We start from the raw sequence: 19,371 nt of genomic DNA, 5'->3' as shown, positions 1-19,371 counted from the left end.
TTCTCGACATTTTGACTTTTTTCTCAAAATTTCGACTTTTTTCTCAACATTTCGCCTTTCGCCAATTGCCTTCATTGTAAGGCTTACACAAGACTTTTCATTTTTTGCGGCTCCAGACATATTTGTTTTTTGTGTTTTTGGTCCAATATGGCTCTTTCAACATTTTGGGTTGCCGACCCCTGATCTAGCCAAACCCATTTTACTGTTCAAACAAGATTATCTTATTATCATATTATTGTTACCTTTTAGACTCAATAATACATTCATTCCAGATACAGAAGACTCTAATTTGAGTTTACAACATATTTTCCGCATTTCTCCCCATCTTTTTCTTTTCCGACGAGACATTGGGTTTTCTTTTCCACGTCTATGTAGGAAAGTGTATCAAAAGATGGTTTCTTCTTCTTCTCCAGCCCCAGAGCAGATCCCCGCGTTTCTCTATGTAACTTTGTTTTTAATTGACGTTAATTAGAGCTCTGCGTTAACGGCATCAGCCTCTAACTCTGCAGCTGCATCTTCTGGATCTGATTCCTGCTGCAGCGACTGGGATTGAGGACTAACGTCACCCAGCAGAACTAAACCAGAGGAAATTACTTTAAAAAAATGGAGATTAAGGGTCTTTGTGGGAACATTTCAGCTCGTTTTGGTCAACGAAAATGAAGACACATTTCAGCAGAGTTTTTATTTTGTAATCTACATTTTAGTCTCGTTTTTATTAGTTGACGATATTGCATTTTATATTTAATTATCATTATCATCACATGACCAGCATTTTCGTTGCGTATCGTCTCGTTTTCCTCAGGTGATAAAGGTTCGTTGACGACGATATTTAGTCATAATTTTCGTTGACGGAAGTAACTTTAGCTGCAACCTTCCAACCTTAAACTGTGCTGACATTTACATTTTTGAGAGGTGTGGCTTTTTCATCCAGGTTCCTAAAAATCTATACTTTTTTTGTATTTTCATATTTTAATTGGACCACCTTTTAAATTTACTACCACTTACTGTGATTTACCTGAGTTCTGTAAGGTTATTTTGGGTCATCGTACTTAGATTTCTCTGCCATTTTTTGCGCTGGAATCCCCACTGTTTTTTTGTACGACTTTATAAACCATCTCAGATCTTTCAGATCAGACTGATGTAAGTAAGTAAGTAAGTAAGTAAACTTTATTTGTACAGCGCCCTTCAGATGTTTGATGGCAGATGGGTTTATTTTTCTTTTAAGATTTTGTAGCTGAAGGGGGTAGAGAGAGAGAGAGAGAGAATGGGGATGACATGCAGCAAAGGTCCGCAGGCCGGGACTCGAACCTGCGACCGCTGCCGGAGGACTGTAGGCCACATTTGAGATGTCGTTCCTCCCTGCTATTTTTCGTCCTGATATTGCTGTGCAGCACGAATTGCTTCTCTAAGACGACTGCTTATGTCTTCACCTCTTGGCATTGCGTTAACAGAGACTACCAAAGTGTTTCTTTTCAAGGCCTCGTGTCCAGCGGGTTTCCCTCTTACAGGACTGTATCGTACCGGCTGGACTGCAGTGGACAGCGGCCAGGCGGCCCGGCTTTCGCCACCGCCATCCGTTGTCACGGCGACGCCGGCTCACTTAGGCTGCGCTCACTGAATTAATTGCTCCGCTGAGTTAGTTCACTGCTCCTGATTGCAGCTGAAGGAGGAGGGAGAGTGAACTGGACTAGTTCTGCAGCATCATCTTCCTTGTGACCCCCCCACCCTCCTCTTCCTCTCCCTCCTCTTCCTCTCCAGACCAACGACTCTGCCTCCTCTCTAATTCTGTCTGTTTCCATTTCCTAATGAAACAGAGACATTTCTCTACATAAATCTCCCCCCGGGGGCTTCTCCACACAAACACACACACACACGCGCACGCACACGCACACACACACAGCGACTGTCAACAAACATTATTACAAGGAAAACAATTGAAAACTGGCTCCTTTAACTGGATAAAGGCTCGACTGCCGTCGCTGGGAGCCAGTACAAGAAAACCTCATCAGTGCGTGAAGGGAAGGAAATTTCTAAATCGTGTCTCCCAACCCCCCCAGCCCCCCGAATCCCCCCACACACACACGCCTGACCACAAAATAAATAAACCGCCACCGAGCCGTGCGATAATAAAGCCTGCCAGCAGCATTTCGATTCATTCGTGATTAGAGAAGGCGACAATGTTTTTATTTCAGCGTGTGCGCTGTTGTCCCTGTAGATGTGTGTTTGTGTGTGTGTGTGTGTGTGTGTGGGGGGTTTGATGCTCGTTTATTTTCAAGAGTTATACTTGAGAGAAAATGTAAGCTGTGGGAAGGCGGGGGGGTATTATTTAGGTTCCAATTAAAAATGTGCAGGAGCAAGACAACAAAGTAGAGAGGACATTTAAATAGAATAAAATCACACCAACGTCTCAAAGTACAATTCTAAGTTGGTCAGAGAGCAGCTGCGACTGTGTGTGTGTGTGTGTGTGTGTGTGTGTGTGTGTGTGTGTGTGTGTGTGTGTGTGTGTGTGTGTGTGTGTGTGTGTGTGTGTGTGTGTGTCTTTTGGCACTTTTCCTCTACTCAGCTCGTCTCCACTCTGTTTGGTTCTTTCCCACTAGGGGTCTAACGTGCCGAGTAGATACTTTTCTGTAACTATTCTACCGAAGTTCTAAGCGGCTGAGTCGGCTGAGTCGGCTGTGGGACTGAGGGACGAATGCAGCAGGTGATTGACAGGTAGATTGGTGCATTTCTTGCATCGCATTCATCTTCCATGGAGAGTGATAAACCGTGTTTATGGCCAACACAAAGGATTTTGGGAAGGCGGCACGTCAAACGAGAGCACGCACATCCAGTCAAAGCTGACATCTCTCTCTGCGTCACTGCTTTCCGGGAAGGTTCCGGTCCGTTGCTCTAGCGAAGCTGATTGTGGCTGCAACGGGTTTCCCTCTGTCCCACGATCCTTCACTGTTCCCCGCTGGGAGAGTGAGAGGGTGACGTTGGAGGAGGCTGTTGTTCATTAAAGTACACGAAAGTACTGTCGAAGGTCGACAGGCGACAAAAAACCAACTATGATCGGATGAGTTCTATTATGCATTTACCGTAGATGACCAAATAGTCGCCCGCGCGCAAATACGTGCCTGTGCTCTAATAGCCGCCGGGGTCCGAGCCCATTTGGCATAGTAAACGCCGGTTCAATTAAACGCCCGGGCGACTACCGGTAATAACCTGGTAATAACAGTGTATTTGCATTGTATTGTGTACAGTATCGTTCATACTGCTCTGATCAGCTCCGTGTGTGCCCACCCGATCAAAGGTTATGGGGATTCTTTATTATTTATAATTTTATTTTTTTATATATTAAAATCCCAAAATATCTGTACCGTTTCTGATTGGGTGTGTGCACTGCGAATCATTTTTAGACACAACAAAGAACGCGTACCGCAAAAGTTGTGTCTCGGTGGAGGAACCCCGGCGTCACAGCAAAATGAGAAGAGAAAAAAAAGGTTTTCTGAAGAGCAGACAGCGCACACACTTAAGGCTGATTTATGGTTCTGCGTTACACCAACGCAGACCTACGGCGTAGGTTATGCGGCGACCCGCACCGTACGTGGAAATGCGCTCTTTTTTTTGCTATTAAAACATGATTTGTAATGTGAATTTGCAAAACTTAAACTACAAATAATAGTTTTTGACGTAACATCAGAGATTGTGCATGCTCTCTGTGAAAGGATAAGTCCAATCGGGTCGCAGCTGTTTCAACCGTGATTCCTTCACGAGGAGAGACCAGGATTTCAAACACGCTTGATTTTCTTGCGACCTCACGATTCGTGATTGGGAGCTCTTCGTGAGGTGTTGTGTTGTGTACAGTGTGTACAATTTTAGTTCCAGTGGTACTATGGTGATCTCATATGTTCTTTGTAAGTAATGGTCTGGTGCTGCTCATTGCAAAAATAAATTGTAGCCTGGTGCAAATACCCGCCTGGTTCTTATAAACGCCTGGGGTCCAAGTGGATTTAGCATATTAAACGCCCGGGCTACTAAATGGTCATCTACGGTATGTAAAAAAGAATAAAATATACAAAGGAAAGTGATGAAATGTGAAGGAACCAACTGCTCTCACTGAGCTGATGAAGTTTGACTTGCTTGACTTTTCCTTTAAAGTGTTCTCACTTGCGGCTCTGCTCCGACTGCTCGCACTGATACTATTATACAGAACAAATAACTTGGTGTAAGTCGGGATAAACAAACACTTTCATCCTGTTTTGTGTTCTGAGCTTAATCTAAGTCTCGGTGATGAACCGAGGTCTGGACTCTGACTGACTCTGGCCGATCCTGCCGTGGCTTTGCCTCCACGTTTGGACTCATCATCCCGGTGCATCTGGTGAAAAGTCACCCCGACATTATCCTGCGGGAGGTTTTGGTCGACCTGGGGATTCATTTCCACGTACAGTAGTCTTCCCAGTTTTGTTTGGTCGGTCCACAAAACTTTCAGTCGCATTGCGGACCGTGAGGCTGCAGGCTTGTTTTTAAGTATCATCCGTGGCGTTCTGCCCTGAACCCCCTGCTTGTTCAATAACTCATGAATAGAGATGTTCGCCAGCTCCGGCGACGTCTTCGGCCCCCGAGCCGTTCTTCCCGGGTCCTCGTCCAAACTTGGTTCATTACTTGGACTCGAGGCCTGTTGGGTGTCCATTTATCTTTTTCACTGAAGTAATCAGTTTATGGGTTCACTCACTTTTTCTGCCAGCACCGCCGATGTTTAATGAGTCTGTTCAACGAAGACGTGAGAAATTCTAACTGTTGGGGGAGTTTTCAGGACTGGAATTCACTAAATGAGCTTTCGTCAGCGAAATAAGTTTTTACTTTCCAGGATGGACGACAAGGTGAGGCGTGAAAACGGTCTGGTGGAAGGTTTAGAGAGGACAAAGTTCAGTTACTGAGTTGTTATCAAGTCATGGTCATCATACATAATAGACTCATAATAACGGGTTCGGTTTTAAATCCAAAATCAGCTGATTGGTTGACCTCAGTCCTCCGGCCGGGCCGTGAAGCCATTCAGGCAGATTAGAAGCTGCTGGCGGGTTCGTAGCTTTGAAAGCTAATGACAGAGTTTTAAAATCAACCGTGACCTGAACAGGAAGCCGGCGGAGAGGCCTCGACTCCAGCGTGATGCGGCCTCTCTTCCTCCAGCCAGGTCAAAGGAGCGGCAGCAATCTGCTGCAGTTGTAAGCGACGGGTGGATGAGTGGAAAGCGGCGTTGCAGTAATCGAGGCGAGCTGTAATGAAAGCGTACTGGAGTCTCTCCAGATCACTCAGGGAATCAGCGTCCACTGAAAGAAGCTTGACCTGCTGATTAACCTGATGAAATCAGCTCATCAGACGGGACTGTTGTGCTCAATCTGAACCAAACAGCATTCGGCCGTTTGCTCCGGTCCACCGACCCAAGCACCATCACATCTGTAATATCGGTCCGGATCAAGATAATACCTCTGAAAGGGGTAAGAGAGGACCACAGGAGCGATGCCGTACCTCTGCTCTGCACCAGGCTGTTCTGCAGGATCTGCTCCACCCGGGTGGCCATGTTGGAGACGTTCTGGGCGATGGCTTGGATCTTCTCCACCAGGCCGGCTGGTTGAAACCTGCATACAAGACAAACACAAACCAGTTCAATTCAATTAAATTCCAATTCAGTTTTATTTATATATATTTAGCGTGTATTATAATACAAGTTGTCTCTAGGCGCTTTCCAGAGACTCAAAACATGACCCAGAGTTTTCTGTGTGTAGCCTACTACTAATTAGGTCCCGAGCACTTACAGTGCGAAGGCCCTATTGTATCTGTAGGAATTATTATTATTCTTCTGACGAAAGGAGGGCCTTTTTGCCCCCCTAAACGTGCCCCAAAAGTCACCAAATTCTGCACGCAAGCTAGACCTGGCGAAAAATTTGATATTTAATGGTTTGCATTAATGGTCGTGGCAAAATGGCTCAACAGCGCCCCCTAGAAAACTTTGTGTCTCAAGCCGCACAATACGGTTTGATGTACTGTACATGCACGAAAATCGGTACACACCTGTATCATGTCGCAACTTAAAGAAAAGTCTCTGGCGCCATGGCCGAAACCGAACAGGAATCAGCCATTTTGAATTAATGGTGTAATTTTGGCGAAATTTATGCCATTTCTTCAGCCGCTTCAGAGCCCGAACCGTAACGTGCACCCAGGTGTGTTATACATCAAAATGTTCGTCTCCATCCTGCGACTACACGCATTACTTTTCTCTTTCAAAAGTGTTACCGTGGCGATGCTAGACGCCAAAAAGCGCGCCCCCCCTTCATCAGATTGGTCGATATTTGATAGTTCTCCAAAAGTCACCAAATTTTGCACGCAAGCCAGGCTTGGTGATAAATTTGATATTTCATGGTTTGCATTAATGGCCGTGGCCTAACGGCTCAACAGCGCCCCCTAGAAAACTTTTCTCTGCCATAACTTTTGAACGGGTTGTGATAAAGACATGTGGGTGGTGTCATCGGACTCGGTATTAAGTCCTTGAACTTCATTGGCCTGAATTAGCCCCGCCCCTTCTTCTGATTGGTTGTCCCCATTTTCTGCTAGAACTTTTGAATGGTTTGACATAGAGAGTCATGGGTGGTGTCATCAGACTCTGTATTGAGTACTTGACCTTCATTGGTGCAAATTAGCCCCGCCCCTTCTTCTGATTGGTCGATATTTCATAGTTCCTATTTTCGGCCATAACTTTTGAATGGTTTCACATAAAGAGTCGTTGGTGGTGTCATCGGACTTAGTTTAGAGTCCTTGACCTTAATTGGTGCAAATTGCATGCGCGAGGGCCCGTTCATCGCTGCTTGCAGCTTTAATTTTAATTTGAATTAGTTTATTGTAGTGATTGTGACCTTTACTATTTTCTTACGAGATGTGCTGAATCTGTTCAAGTTTTGTTTATGTTGAGGGTGGGGTAGGGTTTTCTTTTATCTTTTGTTTTTTCATTTGTTTGTTCTGTATCTCTGAAATTCTGAAAAGCAATAAACATATATTAAAAAAAAAACATAACATAAACAATGGCAGGTAAAAACTCCCCTAGTGGGAGAAAAACCTTAAGCAGTGTTAAGGAAAAAAGTCACATGACTTCATCCATTGTTTTTTACAGTCTACAGTTGTACCTAGTTGTATACGAGTTAGTACCAGACCGACTAGGTCGGAACGATCCTTTGTATAAATACTTGTTTATGGTGATATCTTATACATGAATGCAAATCTTTCCTCTCTGAAAATGCTGGATTCAGTGTTTCATGCAGCAAGATTTATAACAGATATAGGTTTTCGTACTCTTCGCTGTGGTCTTCATGAAACTACCGTATTGTCCCGAATATAAGACGGTGTTTTTTGCATTGAAATAAGACTGAAAAAGTGGGCGTCGTCTTACATTCGAGGTCTAGACGTTATACCCATTCACAACGCTAGATGGCGCCAGATATCTTTAAAGCGAATGCTGAACTTAACTCCCCAGGCCAAAGGAACCCCCGTCATGAAGAAGAAAAATAAAAATAGCAGTAGCATGAAGAAGAAAAATTAAAAATAGCGGTAAGAAAGAAAAGAGAAGAAAATAACAGAAAAGATAACAGAAAAGGAGAAACATAGCGACAATCTGGAGAAAAGTGGGTGGAAGAAGTTATGATGCAAACTTCAAGATCATGATTTGAATGAGGCAAAATAACAGGCTTTTTCTCTCAAATATATTGTTATAATCATTTGTTTAAGATGTACTATAATTATTTTCTGTATAAAAATTTAATTTGGTGTTTAAAAAGTATTTTTTCAAATTTGAGTCTTGAAAAAGGGGGTCGTCTTACAATCAGGGTCGTCTTATATTCGGGCCAATACGGTATTGGCCGGCCTTCTTTGTCCAATTGTAGCTGGGAACACTGGTATTGTTTTCTTTATAAGGCCATGTGTGACTTGCCCCCTTATTTGTGTTCTCTCATGGTTTCTAAAATCTCAGGCATGACAGATTTATAATGTACGAACTCTCTTTGGGGAACGGGCCTTCAAAGTATTTGCACCCTCGTCCTGGTATAAATTGCAGAGTCTGTTAGGAATTGCGGTTGGAGTCAGACCCAGATGTAGGAGAGCAGGAGTTCCAAACAAAACCAAAACACTGCTGAGCAGGATACAAAAACCAGAGCTTAAACAAGAATCAAAAACTACAAAAACCTGACTGGGAAAACACAGAGGGAGGAAACAGTACGGACCAGCAGGGAGCAAAGGAAAAACAAGACGAGATATACAGAAGTGTTAACGAGACAGAGGTGCAGACAATCAGGGCAGATGGGAAACAGGAAAGTCAAACCAGAACTGAAACACAAAGACACGGGCTTCAAAATAAAACAGGAACTATCAAAACCATAACAGAGTCATCTTAAATTGGATTATCTCCCTGGAACGAAAGATTGTAAAACTCGGATTGAGGAATATTTGGCTATTGCATGCACATGTTCTCTAACCGAACCCAGCTGGTGATTATAGTGTAATGATGTGGTTTGTCCAATTGTTTTAGCTGTTTTTATCTTTGTTTTGTTGCCGTTGTTCAAGTGTGTATTTTACGTTGACCTACTGTTTTGACTACTCTCTTGGCCAGGTCCACCTTGCAAAACAGATTCTGAATCAATTTGGGATTATTCCTGGTTAAATAAAGGTTAAATAAAAAAATAAAAATAAAAAAACAGGTGAAGCGCAGGAACCTGAAAGTAGACAAATCTCTCAACACAATCTCTCCTCTTTGTGTTTTCCTCTTTCACTCTCGCCTGATTAGGCGCTCTTAACGTTTTCCACCTGATCGCTTCCCCCCACCCCTCTCCCTCTCTTCTTCCCCTCTGTCACCTTCCTTTTTGTTACATCCCAGCAGAAGTGGAGCTGTTAGTGGCGGGCGATGCAGACTGGCAGGCACTTGGTTGGAGCGTGAAATAGAAACTGACCTGCACGGTTAAAACCACTTCCTCTCCGGGGTGAGAAACTTCCTCTTCACACCATCAGGCATGTGAGTGTGTGTGGTCTGTGTTTACACTGGATGGTGTGTTTCTTTTTTTCCACAATATGTTTATTGTTGTTTTTTACATTTTTTCAAACATACAACATTACGCATACATTGCAGGGACACATACATACATTTAACTTGCACCATTCTCAATACAAACGTAAATAATTATATTGGATATATTGGCCGGCCTCTAGGATTCTATGTCCCCCGAAGCCGGCCCCTAGGACTCTGCCCGCGCCCCAGCCGGTTCTTAGACCCCTGCCCAGCACTCTGCCTACACCACAGCCCAAGCCAAAGTCCCATTCCCGAGAACGACCCTCTGGCCCGTCAGCCAGGCCCCGGGGACGGCCCCCTGAACTTTGACTATGTGTTGGCCAGAGGTGGGTAGAGTAGCCAAAAATTGTACTCAAGTAAAAGTACTGTAACTTCAGAATAATATGACTCAAGTAGAAGTAAAAAGTAGTCATCCAAATAATTACTTGAGTAAAAGTAAAAAAGTACTTGGTGCAAAAACTACTCAAGTACTGAGTAACTTTTGAGTAACGTCTGATTTATTATTTTAACACAACCATTCAAACAGACAAAAGTACAAAATAATCATCTTCAGGCAAATTAAATCAATAACATAAATTAAAATTAATTAAAAAAATAAAAAATAGCTTAAATTAAAATAATCTTAAAGTAAATTCAAGTACTTTAATAAATAATAAAATAATAACAGAATCAAAAAATAAATTAAGCACAAGTAGCACAAAATTTCAAGCCTTTGTACTTTTCTTTTTTAACCAGGCAGAACTAGAACAAACATGAACTCATAGAAACTCTGTGTGTGTTTGAGTCTGTGTAAATGTGACAAAACATGCAAAAATAAACATTTTTCCCAAAGAATCACCCAGTGATGTCATGAGATTGACGCGTACGTGGATAAAAGGGATAAAAGAAAAGTAACAAACTCAACGTAGCCTAATGTAGCGGAGTAAGAGGAACAGTTTCTTCTTCACAAATCTACTCAAGTAAAAGTAAAAAGTATAGTGATTCAAAACTACTCTTAAAAGTACAAAATTTCCCAAAACTTACTCAAGTAAATGTAACGGAGTAAATGTAACTCGTTATTACCCACCTCTGTTGGCCCATTTCATAACAATGGCGCCACTAAGAAAAAAGAGGCTTCAAAAGCACTGGTCTAAAAATGTGTCCATGACATCACAGGAGTCTACGGCGCTTTCTTACTGTTTTTCACCAGCACCATGAACGTTTCTGGGGTTCACTTTTCCCCCTGACACTTGTTTATTATAAGCATAAAACAATGATAATTATGTTGAGCATATTATCTTTGTCTATTATTGACAATTAGATGGAGATCAGATCACACATTCACGTAAATTGGCCATTTAATTCCCAGCACATCAGCACTTTGAAGTGATTAACAGGATATAATTGCTATTAATCTCAACAGTTATAACATGAATAAAAATAACTACTGTCACACTAAGATACTTTTAATAGTGACAAACTACACAATTAGTCAGAAACGTATGCTGCTTTGTAATTCATTCCATCTGAACCCCAATAATAGGTTAAAATTGACTGTTAATGATTGAATGTTCCCTTTTACGAATCTTGCAGACAGGCTTTTATCTAATCGTGTATAATGGCTATTATTCAGCTCTGTAAGCTACAACATTTTACTCGAAATCAAATCAAATCAAATAAAAAAGCCAGACATGGTTATGGCAGCAATGAAACAGAAGCTGCGATGTACTCAGCCCAAAGTGTGAAAACCTTTTGTTTGCTAACCTCTGCTCCCGTAAAGCTGTCTTTTAGGAGGGCTCGGCTATGTAAGCCGGCCTCTCCAGAGGGCGACCCTCTAATCTCAGATCTGATGTCTGCTACGGCATAAACTACCCCCCCAGAGATGAACACGGGCGTCGAGGAAAGAGGCTGTTATCGGAGACTGAGGCAGAGGAATGGATGAAAACGCTGAACGATGGGAATTGCACACTGAGATCTAAATAGGACGACATAATGAGACAGAAACATACACTGGGAGAGTTAGCAGGAATACAAACTGGCAGGAAATAAAGGGAAGTCGATGAAGCATCTACAGCAAACAGACCAACGGTACCGGGGGGAGTTTCGTGTTGAGAGAGACAGTAAAATAGAGAAATCCTCCGCGCCTAGCTAACAAAACCGCTCCGTTCGAACATTAAATGACGATTAGGATCAAAGAAAAAAGAGGATATACATATTTGATGGCCCAGTGTTACGCGGCTCTTGCTTTGAGTCTCCAGTCCCTTTGATGAACCTAGACAGCTGGCTCCTTAACAAATGACGGAAACTAAACTGATACGAGAATCAGCAAAGAGGAGACAAAACGGGAGAATGAATGTGGGAGAGGCAGCGGCACGAAGGAAATCCTCTGTCGGATGCCAAGGACGGGCGCTACGGCACAAAGGAATCAATGTTGGCTGCAGTTCGACTTTCTAAGGACACAATCGAATGCATATTTTCAGGCTCTGTGGCGAGTTCAGGCAGCATCCTTACAAATGTGTGCAAAAGAATGCACTTAATATCGTCCAGATATGTGGATTTCTGTGGCCTGGCTGGCCGAATCCATCACTTCTTCCTCCTCTTTGTAGCTATAGATGGTGTAGCTAACAAAGTGAGTCTCTATTACTAATCCTGAGAGAGACTTTTCTATCCATTTCCGGTCCATGGTTCATTATATCGGTGGGATACTCGGAAACACAGTCTGCAATTACTGGGTCATGAACCCTCCACCACCGTGCTTAACAGCTGCTATCAGGTATTTATGCTGAATTACCTGTTTAGCTTAGTTTTTTTTTTTTTTTACCAAAATAAATTGCTGTACATTATGGGAAGGCATCCCTACTATGGTCTTGTGTGTCCAAAACACATCGTTCCAGCAGTTTTGTAGTTTCTACAGATTTGTAAACGTAAAACAAGAGGTGTGTTGCTGTCTGTTGTGGAAAAACCCATTAAAAGCTCTTTAATGTGTTCTTTCCAACTCTGTGAATAACTGGACTGAAACTGAGTATCTTAGTTACCAAGAATAAGACTTGAGAGAGGATTTAGATATCAGTAGATTTAATTGAACAGTTGCAAAAGGGTCAGAAAAAACATGAGGCGTCTCGATGCAGAATGACAATGAAACAAAGGAAGCGTAATAATTCAGATTCATTCTTAAGATTCGAGTAGAGAAAAACATCTTTAAGGTCAGTGATATTCTTTTTTGAGCGAACTACCAGTCTGCACACTTAGGGCCCGATTTACTAAAGGTTTGCGTGTGTAAAAACATGTGCAAACTTGACAGCACCCGCAAACCAAAGTGCAAGCTGATCTACTAACAGCGTGCAAAGAGGACTGCGTCTCTCAAATGCGCAAAATAGCACACGCAATCCACTGAACTGTTGTCCATGTCTGTTTAGCGTCCAGTTTTGTGTTAATGATTCATGTTTAAATGCGCTCATGGATTCGGGTAAAAAAAAAAAAATCGGGTAAATGGTTATTGATGTCATTAATTAATAGCCTGCTTACTGTGTTGTCTTCCATAATATTTGTAAATATATATAATATAAACTCCTAAGTATGTGTTTGTGTGAGTGTGTATATATAAATATATTGAAGTGTCAGTGTGTTGTTTTTTTTCTTGGTCTACTTATCATTGAATATACGAGGGGGTGCTTTTCACGGCAGGGGTGCTGAATACAACAATTTGCCTCTTCCACTAATATCTCTATAACTCCAACTCGTCAAATTTCATTTTGCGCTTGCGACTATCCTGCTTTCCATCCACTCTCCATGGCGCAAAGTTTGCGCCGCAAACCGTAAGACGCGCAACATCTCATTTAAATACTGCTGTTTGCACCTGTTATCAATTGCGCACGCAATCTTAGTTGATCACCCGCAAAACACACAACAACAGCACGCGCAAACTTTTTCAGTGCACACGCAATTTAGTACTCTTTATTTAGGATCTTAGTAAATCGGGCCCTTAGTTGGGCTAAGGCTATATTTTGCTGCTCTCAGCATTTTTGGTTTAATCAAATGGCCGAAGCAGAATTTCCATCACACTGTCAGGCATTCCAAACACACCCGTGCTATCATCAACTCTAATACCCAGCAACTGATGCCTGTACAGCTGGTATGGGTTGGATCTTCTCTGAGCGTTGGTCCGTATGTCCACTCCAGGCAAGACTAACAACTGTCTGAATAATGTCTCAACAGCATGATGGAGGTTAAATTCTTTCTAAAGGCTTTGTGAGTTGTCCACTGATGGTTGGAACAGTTGTTTCTCTTATGGCGCTTTTCCACTAGTTCCTACTCCGCCCGGCTCGGCTCGACTCCACTCGGTTTGGTTCTTTCCCACTAGGGGTCTAAACGTGCCGAGTAGATACTTTTCTGTTTCTACACTGCCGATGTTCTAAGCGGCTGAGTCGGCTGTATCTGACATCATCACACTACAGGCCACCGATTGGTCGGGGGGTTGGAGTCAAGCCTGAATTATGGTTCTACGTCAAAACGACGCCGTGCCTACGCCGTCACCGTGACGCCGTCGTGAACCCTTCGGACTTCTCCGTCACTCTATTTCGCCGCGGTGCAGTACCCCCGCGACCGCTAATTCGCAATATTTTCCTAAATGGTTTATCCGACTTTTTCCGGTCACAGTGAATCAAAGAGATAAGGAAAACTATTGTGCAAAAAAACACAACAAAAAAAAATCACACATACACGAAGAAAAGAGCGCTGAAAGTTCACGACTGCTTCAAACCGGAAACCGGAAATGCGTTGCTTCCAAGTGAACTAATCACAGCCCTCTCGTCTGCGCTTGGTCTGCGTCACCTCGACGCGTAGTTAAAATTTCTGGGAGGTGCACGTCAGTGACGGCGTCAGTGACGGCGTGTGGTACGCGACGCAGAACCATAACTCAGCCTTCAGACGTCTGAGTCAGGATGTGACATCAGCGAATGAGCGGCTCTGACGGCGGCTTCTTGTTAATTTTATTCGACAGGCAATGGCAGCACAAAAGTCTGTTTGGTGATCCAACTCTGAGGTGCAGATGTTCATAAACCTGGTGGCTGAGGAGAGAATTAAAAAGGGATCTAGACGGGCGATAAGGAACGACCAGATCCACCAGGATATCTGTCACTTCATAGCTGCTTGCGGCTACCAACGGACTTTTACCAGCAGTGCCGAGACAAACTAAAATAATTAAAAGCATCGCCGCTTGAAGCTTCTCTCACTCTCATTTTTTAACTTGATATCGAACAAGAGCCAAAGACCCAGCAGCACATCTATTATCTCTTCCATGTTCTACATCTTTAGTGTTGTTGTCTTCTTCGTCTAGATCACACAATCAAATACGTCACAGCAGCTTCGTTCCAACCCTCCTTCTTCTGCTTCAGTTGCTGAATTGAAATGGAAAAAAAACCAGGCCAAGTTGAGTGGAGCCGAGCTGAGATGTGTAGAGCCGAGTAGGTATTAGTGGAAAAGTGCCAATACTGTCGATCTTTGTTGACGTCTTTCTTCTTCGACATTGTGGTAACTCGCGCCTGAATCTTCCAATACCTGTTTGTTTAAGCCAGTGTTTTTCTGGCCTTGAACAAGTCAGGAAGACTCTCTTAATCTTAATCACGCAACAGAGACAGGACTACTCTGCTTCTGATCTTCCTGACTTCTACCTGCATAACAATAATTCCTCGTTAACACTCAGGAAGACAGGAGGGCTGCGCGGTGGCCGGAAAACAACAATAACCACAGCAGCCTGAACTGTTGCTGCATTGTTTCATCGCAGCCCATTTCCACTGCCGATTCTGTATTCTCTTAAAAAGAAATCCCAGGTGGCGCTGTTGCTGAAGGTTTTGCATATCAGGACAGAATGTTGTCTGCATCAGGTCTTAAAATGAAAGGACCACAACTGCCGCTCAGCAGCAACGCGTCATATTACAGTGTGACATTACTTACTGAACAAAGACTAACATTTGGGTAAAGCTCTAAACTTGCACTGTTACTTTTAGACTGGTTTAGAAACTTAATCATTACATACTGATTTTTTATCAGATTTTTAATCTATTCTTTTTGTTTAAATTTTAAAAATCATGTGTTTTATTAAAATTGTTATGTATTTGTAAAAATCTATTGCTCTTATTTCTTTTTTTTTGTTTAAATTTTAAATAATGCTTTTTATTTAATTTTGAATCACCTTGTTGTTGAATTGTGCTATAGAAATAAACTGGCCTTGCCTAAATCAATACAGAAGTATTATATAAGAGACTAAGCAGCTGCGTTGACTTGAATTACAGTAACTGTTTTTTGCAAGACGTCATCAGTCTCTGATTTTTTCAGATTAATTTTTGCCCACTGATTTGTTCATACACAGGTCTCCTGAGTGACAGCGAAGCATTTCAATCACCGTCCCCAGGGACCAGAACACCAGGACATCTGTAGCTTTTAGCTCCACAGAAACACATAAAAACAGTTTATTTGTACAGCACAATTCAACACAAGGTAATTCAAAATGCTTTACATCACAGTAAAAGTGGCAAGACACAATTAAACAGTACATAAAAATAAAATTAAATCTGAAAGCAACGATGAACGAGCCCTTCAGGCGCCAAGAGATTTTCTTTAAGTTGCAACATGATACAGGTGTGTACCGATTTTCGTGCATGTACGTCAAACCGTATTGTGGGGCTTGAGGCACAAAGTTTTCCCGGGGGCGCTGTTGAGCCATTAGGCCACGCCCATTAATGCAAATTCGGTGACTTTTGGGGCACGTTTAGGGGGGCAAAAAGGCCCTCATTTCGTCAGAAGAAGGAAAAAAAAACGAGAAAAATTCCCACAGATACAATAGGGCCTTCACACTGTCAATGCTCGGGCCCTAATGAAATAAAATGATAAGAAAAGAGGTAAAATAATAAAAAGAGCAAGTTGTTAAAAAGTAAGGGCAGTAGAGTACAGCAGGTAAGTACTTAATTAAACAGTAATGTTTTTGTCCTGATTTAAAGGATCTACAATTGGAGCAGACCTCAGGTCTACAGGAAGTTTGTTCCACCGGTGAGGAGCAGAATAACTGAACGCTGCCTCACCTTGCTTGGTTCTGGTTCTGGAACCACAACAAACCAGATCCAGATGAACCTCAGGGGTCTGGGAGCTTCATAGGAACTAACAGATCAAGCATGTATTTTGGTCCAAGACCATTCAGGTCTTTGTAAACCAGCAGTAAGATTTTAAACTCTATCCTTTGACTCACTGGAAGCCAGTGTAGTGATTTCATGACCGGTGTAATGTGGTCCAGTTTCCTGGTGTTTGTGAGGACTCTGGGGAGAATAATCTTGGGAATAATATTTCTCGATATACAACGATAGACTGCCCTTATAACCAGTACTCGAGTTGTAAAAAACAATCAGGGGGGATGGTGGATTTAAATTTGTGCTGATCACAAATAATATAATATATTACAAATAATAGCAGTGACCAAAACACCTGCAGAAATACTGCAGGAATGACATAGCAGCAGTTAAATGCAGCCTTCTGTAAGCTTTAAATATCCACTGGGCTTACATCAAATACATCAAAACACAATAAAAAACTGTTTTCTGAACTTATCAATATGACTCTGTCCTTCACAGGATAAGTAAAATGGATCACTGCAAAAACTCAAAATCTTAACAAGAATATTTGTCCTATTTTTAGTTAAAATGTCATTTTAGTAAAAGAAATCTCATTACACTTAAAACAAGACTCATCACTGGAAAAAAAACAACAATTTTCACCTTTTTCAAGTAAATTTTCACTTGAAATAATTAGAAAAATCTGCCAGTGGAACAAGATTTTTTTGCTTGTAATGAGAAGATAAAAAAATATTGTTCCACTGGCAGATTTTTCTACTTATTTCAAGTGAAAATGTACTTGAAAAAGGTGAAAATTGTCAAATAAGTTATTTTTCTGGTGTTATTTTTCTGGTGATGACTCTAAATGTTGAAATAGCAGTAAAACCACATTCATTGATGAAATGACATAAGGGATGGAAAGGGGGGATGGCAGTTTTACATGGGGGATGATTTTGACCGTTTTTATTTCAGGGGGGATGCCATCCCCCCTCATCCCCCCTCAACTCCAGTACTGGTTATAACTCTTTCCAGTCACACAAATGCTTTTCTAGCATTGCTGCTGATGTCTTGTGTGAACACACTCCTGAATACTCCAGATCAGGTGAGCGTGCAGTTGATTTATAACACAATTTTTAAAGAAATAAATCCTAACATTGTAATAAGTCATGTGCTCGTTCGAGGTTTTACTGGTTGCTCGTTTGGTCACATGACTGGAAATCCAGAAAAATAAAGAGACTGTTTGTCCCTCTGTTGGGAACCTCGAGCTGAGCCATGACACTAAGTACAGCTGTGGACAGAAAGGCCCTCTGGGATGAGTGTTGTTACTGACGGAGCTTAGATGGGTACTTAACGGGGGGAGGAATAGGTAAAGCAGAGCCGGAGCGCGGATCCTTGGAGAGCCAGCGCCGGAGGGCGGACTCAGCCATCTCCACTCTCATCCTCAGCACTTAAAAACACAGCGAATCAACTCGGCATCGTTTTCTGTCCTCCCGCTCTCATTTTTCTCTCAGGTTCCCTGCCGTCTCCCTCCCTCTCTTGTTCTTGCTCTCCGTGCTCTGCTTTAACGAGTGGCTGCCCTCTGGGCGAATCACGGGCCGCGGCATCAGACATCAAGTCCCATTCAGCGCAACATGGGAGTGTGTCAGCAGCGATGAAGCTCACGCAGATGAGACTCCGTGAGCTTCGTGGCCGGCCCGGATTTTTGAGATGCATTTCCACGCACCTCTGTTCTCCCATCCGCTGCTCGCTCTCCCCGGCTGGCAAACCTCACACCAAATCACTTGTTCCGTATTTGTGCAGCACAAAAAAAAAAAAAAAGGCATTTAATGGAAAAATAACAATGTATTCTACATTTCGGACGCATGGTAATACTTTATATGATGCACTTTGGCGTCCGTATTAATGGTGTAAACCGGAGTCAAGTTCTCTCGTCTGATTTATGTCTGACCTGGCAATTAAGCTTTTTCTGATTCTGATTCTCATTCTGATTTGATTCCAGACTTGTACTTTGAATGAACTCACTGTCTGAGTCTTGGAAATGCAATCATCTTTTCTTATGTTCTTTGTTTGTTGTTTAACTTTATCTGGATCCAGGAAGGAACCACTGATCACCTGTCCATTGTAATTTCTTTCTTGACTGTTTACAGACTTGATGATATTTGGTATTACAACACACCTTTAGATTGCTATGCAGCCTTTACTTTGTGGTCATGGCTACTGTAGCCTATTTTAGTTATATGCCATCCCTTGTCGGCTTGTCATGTTCTTTCCTTTTGACTTTGGTTTCATATTGTGTAGTAGGGCTGCACGATTAATCGTTAAAAAATCGCGATCTCGATTCATGCTTGAACGCAATCTCATTTAAATGACGACGATTTAAAAAGAAAAAAAAAAAAAAAAAAATTTTTTTTTTTTTTTTTAAAGATGGCTGCATAAAAAAAGGACTAGGCCTATGTTCTAGGTTGTTGTAGTCCTGTCATGGTCAACTATCATGTTGTCATGTTTGTTATATTTTGTTAATGATTGTGGATTACATTTGGAGAAATATCTACCTTTCTCATCACCTGACACATATTGCACATAAATATTGTTAAAATTGTTATTGTTAAAATTATTTAAAGACAAGAGAGATGTTTATTGTTTTTATGTTCAATGTCAGCTGTTACAGCAAAAAGCAGCCAGAGGAATAATTTGTTGCCTCAGAACTACAGGATCTGTTACAAGTCCCCTTTCTGAAAGGGTGTTCAACTCAGGGAGGAACAAATATTGTTCAAAATTGTTATTGGCCCGGTTTCCCAGATCAGTTAAGTAGTTCTTAACAGTTAAGTAGTTCTTTCACAGGCTCCTTAAGATGGTTTGAAAGAAGTCTTTCGCTGTTAAGAACTACTTAACTGATCTGGGAAACCGGGCCATTATTGTTTAAATTATTCAAAGGTTTGTGTAAAGAAGACAAGAGATGTTTATTGTTATTATATTTTTGTTCAGCTGTTGCAAAGTTAAAGTAATAAGTGCAATAAATTTTATGTTGGAAAAAAATCGTGAGAGAATCGTGATCTCAATTCTAAGCAAAAAAATTGTGATTCTCATTTTGTCCAGAATCGTGCAGCCCTATTGTGTAGTGTCTTTTTCTTTTTCAGACCTGTCTGTACTCAGGTTGTAGACATTTTTTCTCATATGTGCAGCGCTTTTTTTGTGTACTATAGGCCT

General features: G+C 41.9%; 1 protein-coding gene across 1 annotated transcript in view; it reads right to left on the bottom strand.

The window, feature by feature from the left end:
- The window catches only part of LOC133456470 (alpha-1,6-mannosylglycoprotein 6-beta-N-acetylglucosaminyltransferase B-like), a 293,267-nt gene that overhangs the window by 160,320 nt on the left and 113,576 nt on the right, over positions 1-19,371 (bottom strand). The window contains 1 exon segment of the mRNA XM_061734986.1: positions 5,509-5,618. Within this exon segment, the coding sequence (XP_061590970.1) occupies positions 5,509-5,618 (110 nt within the window).

Source organism: Cololabis saira, chromosome 1 (assembly GCF_033807715.1).
Source record: "Cololabis saira isolate AMF1-May2022 chromosome 1, fColSai1.1, whole genome shotgun sequence".
Classification (NCBI taxonomy): domain Eukaryota; kingdom Metazoa; phylum Chordata; class Actinopteri; order Beloniformes; family Belonidae; genus Cololabis; species Cololabis saira.
This window is presented reverse-complemented; position numbering and strand designations above follow the sequence as displayed.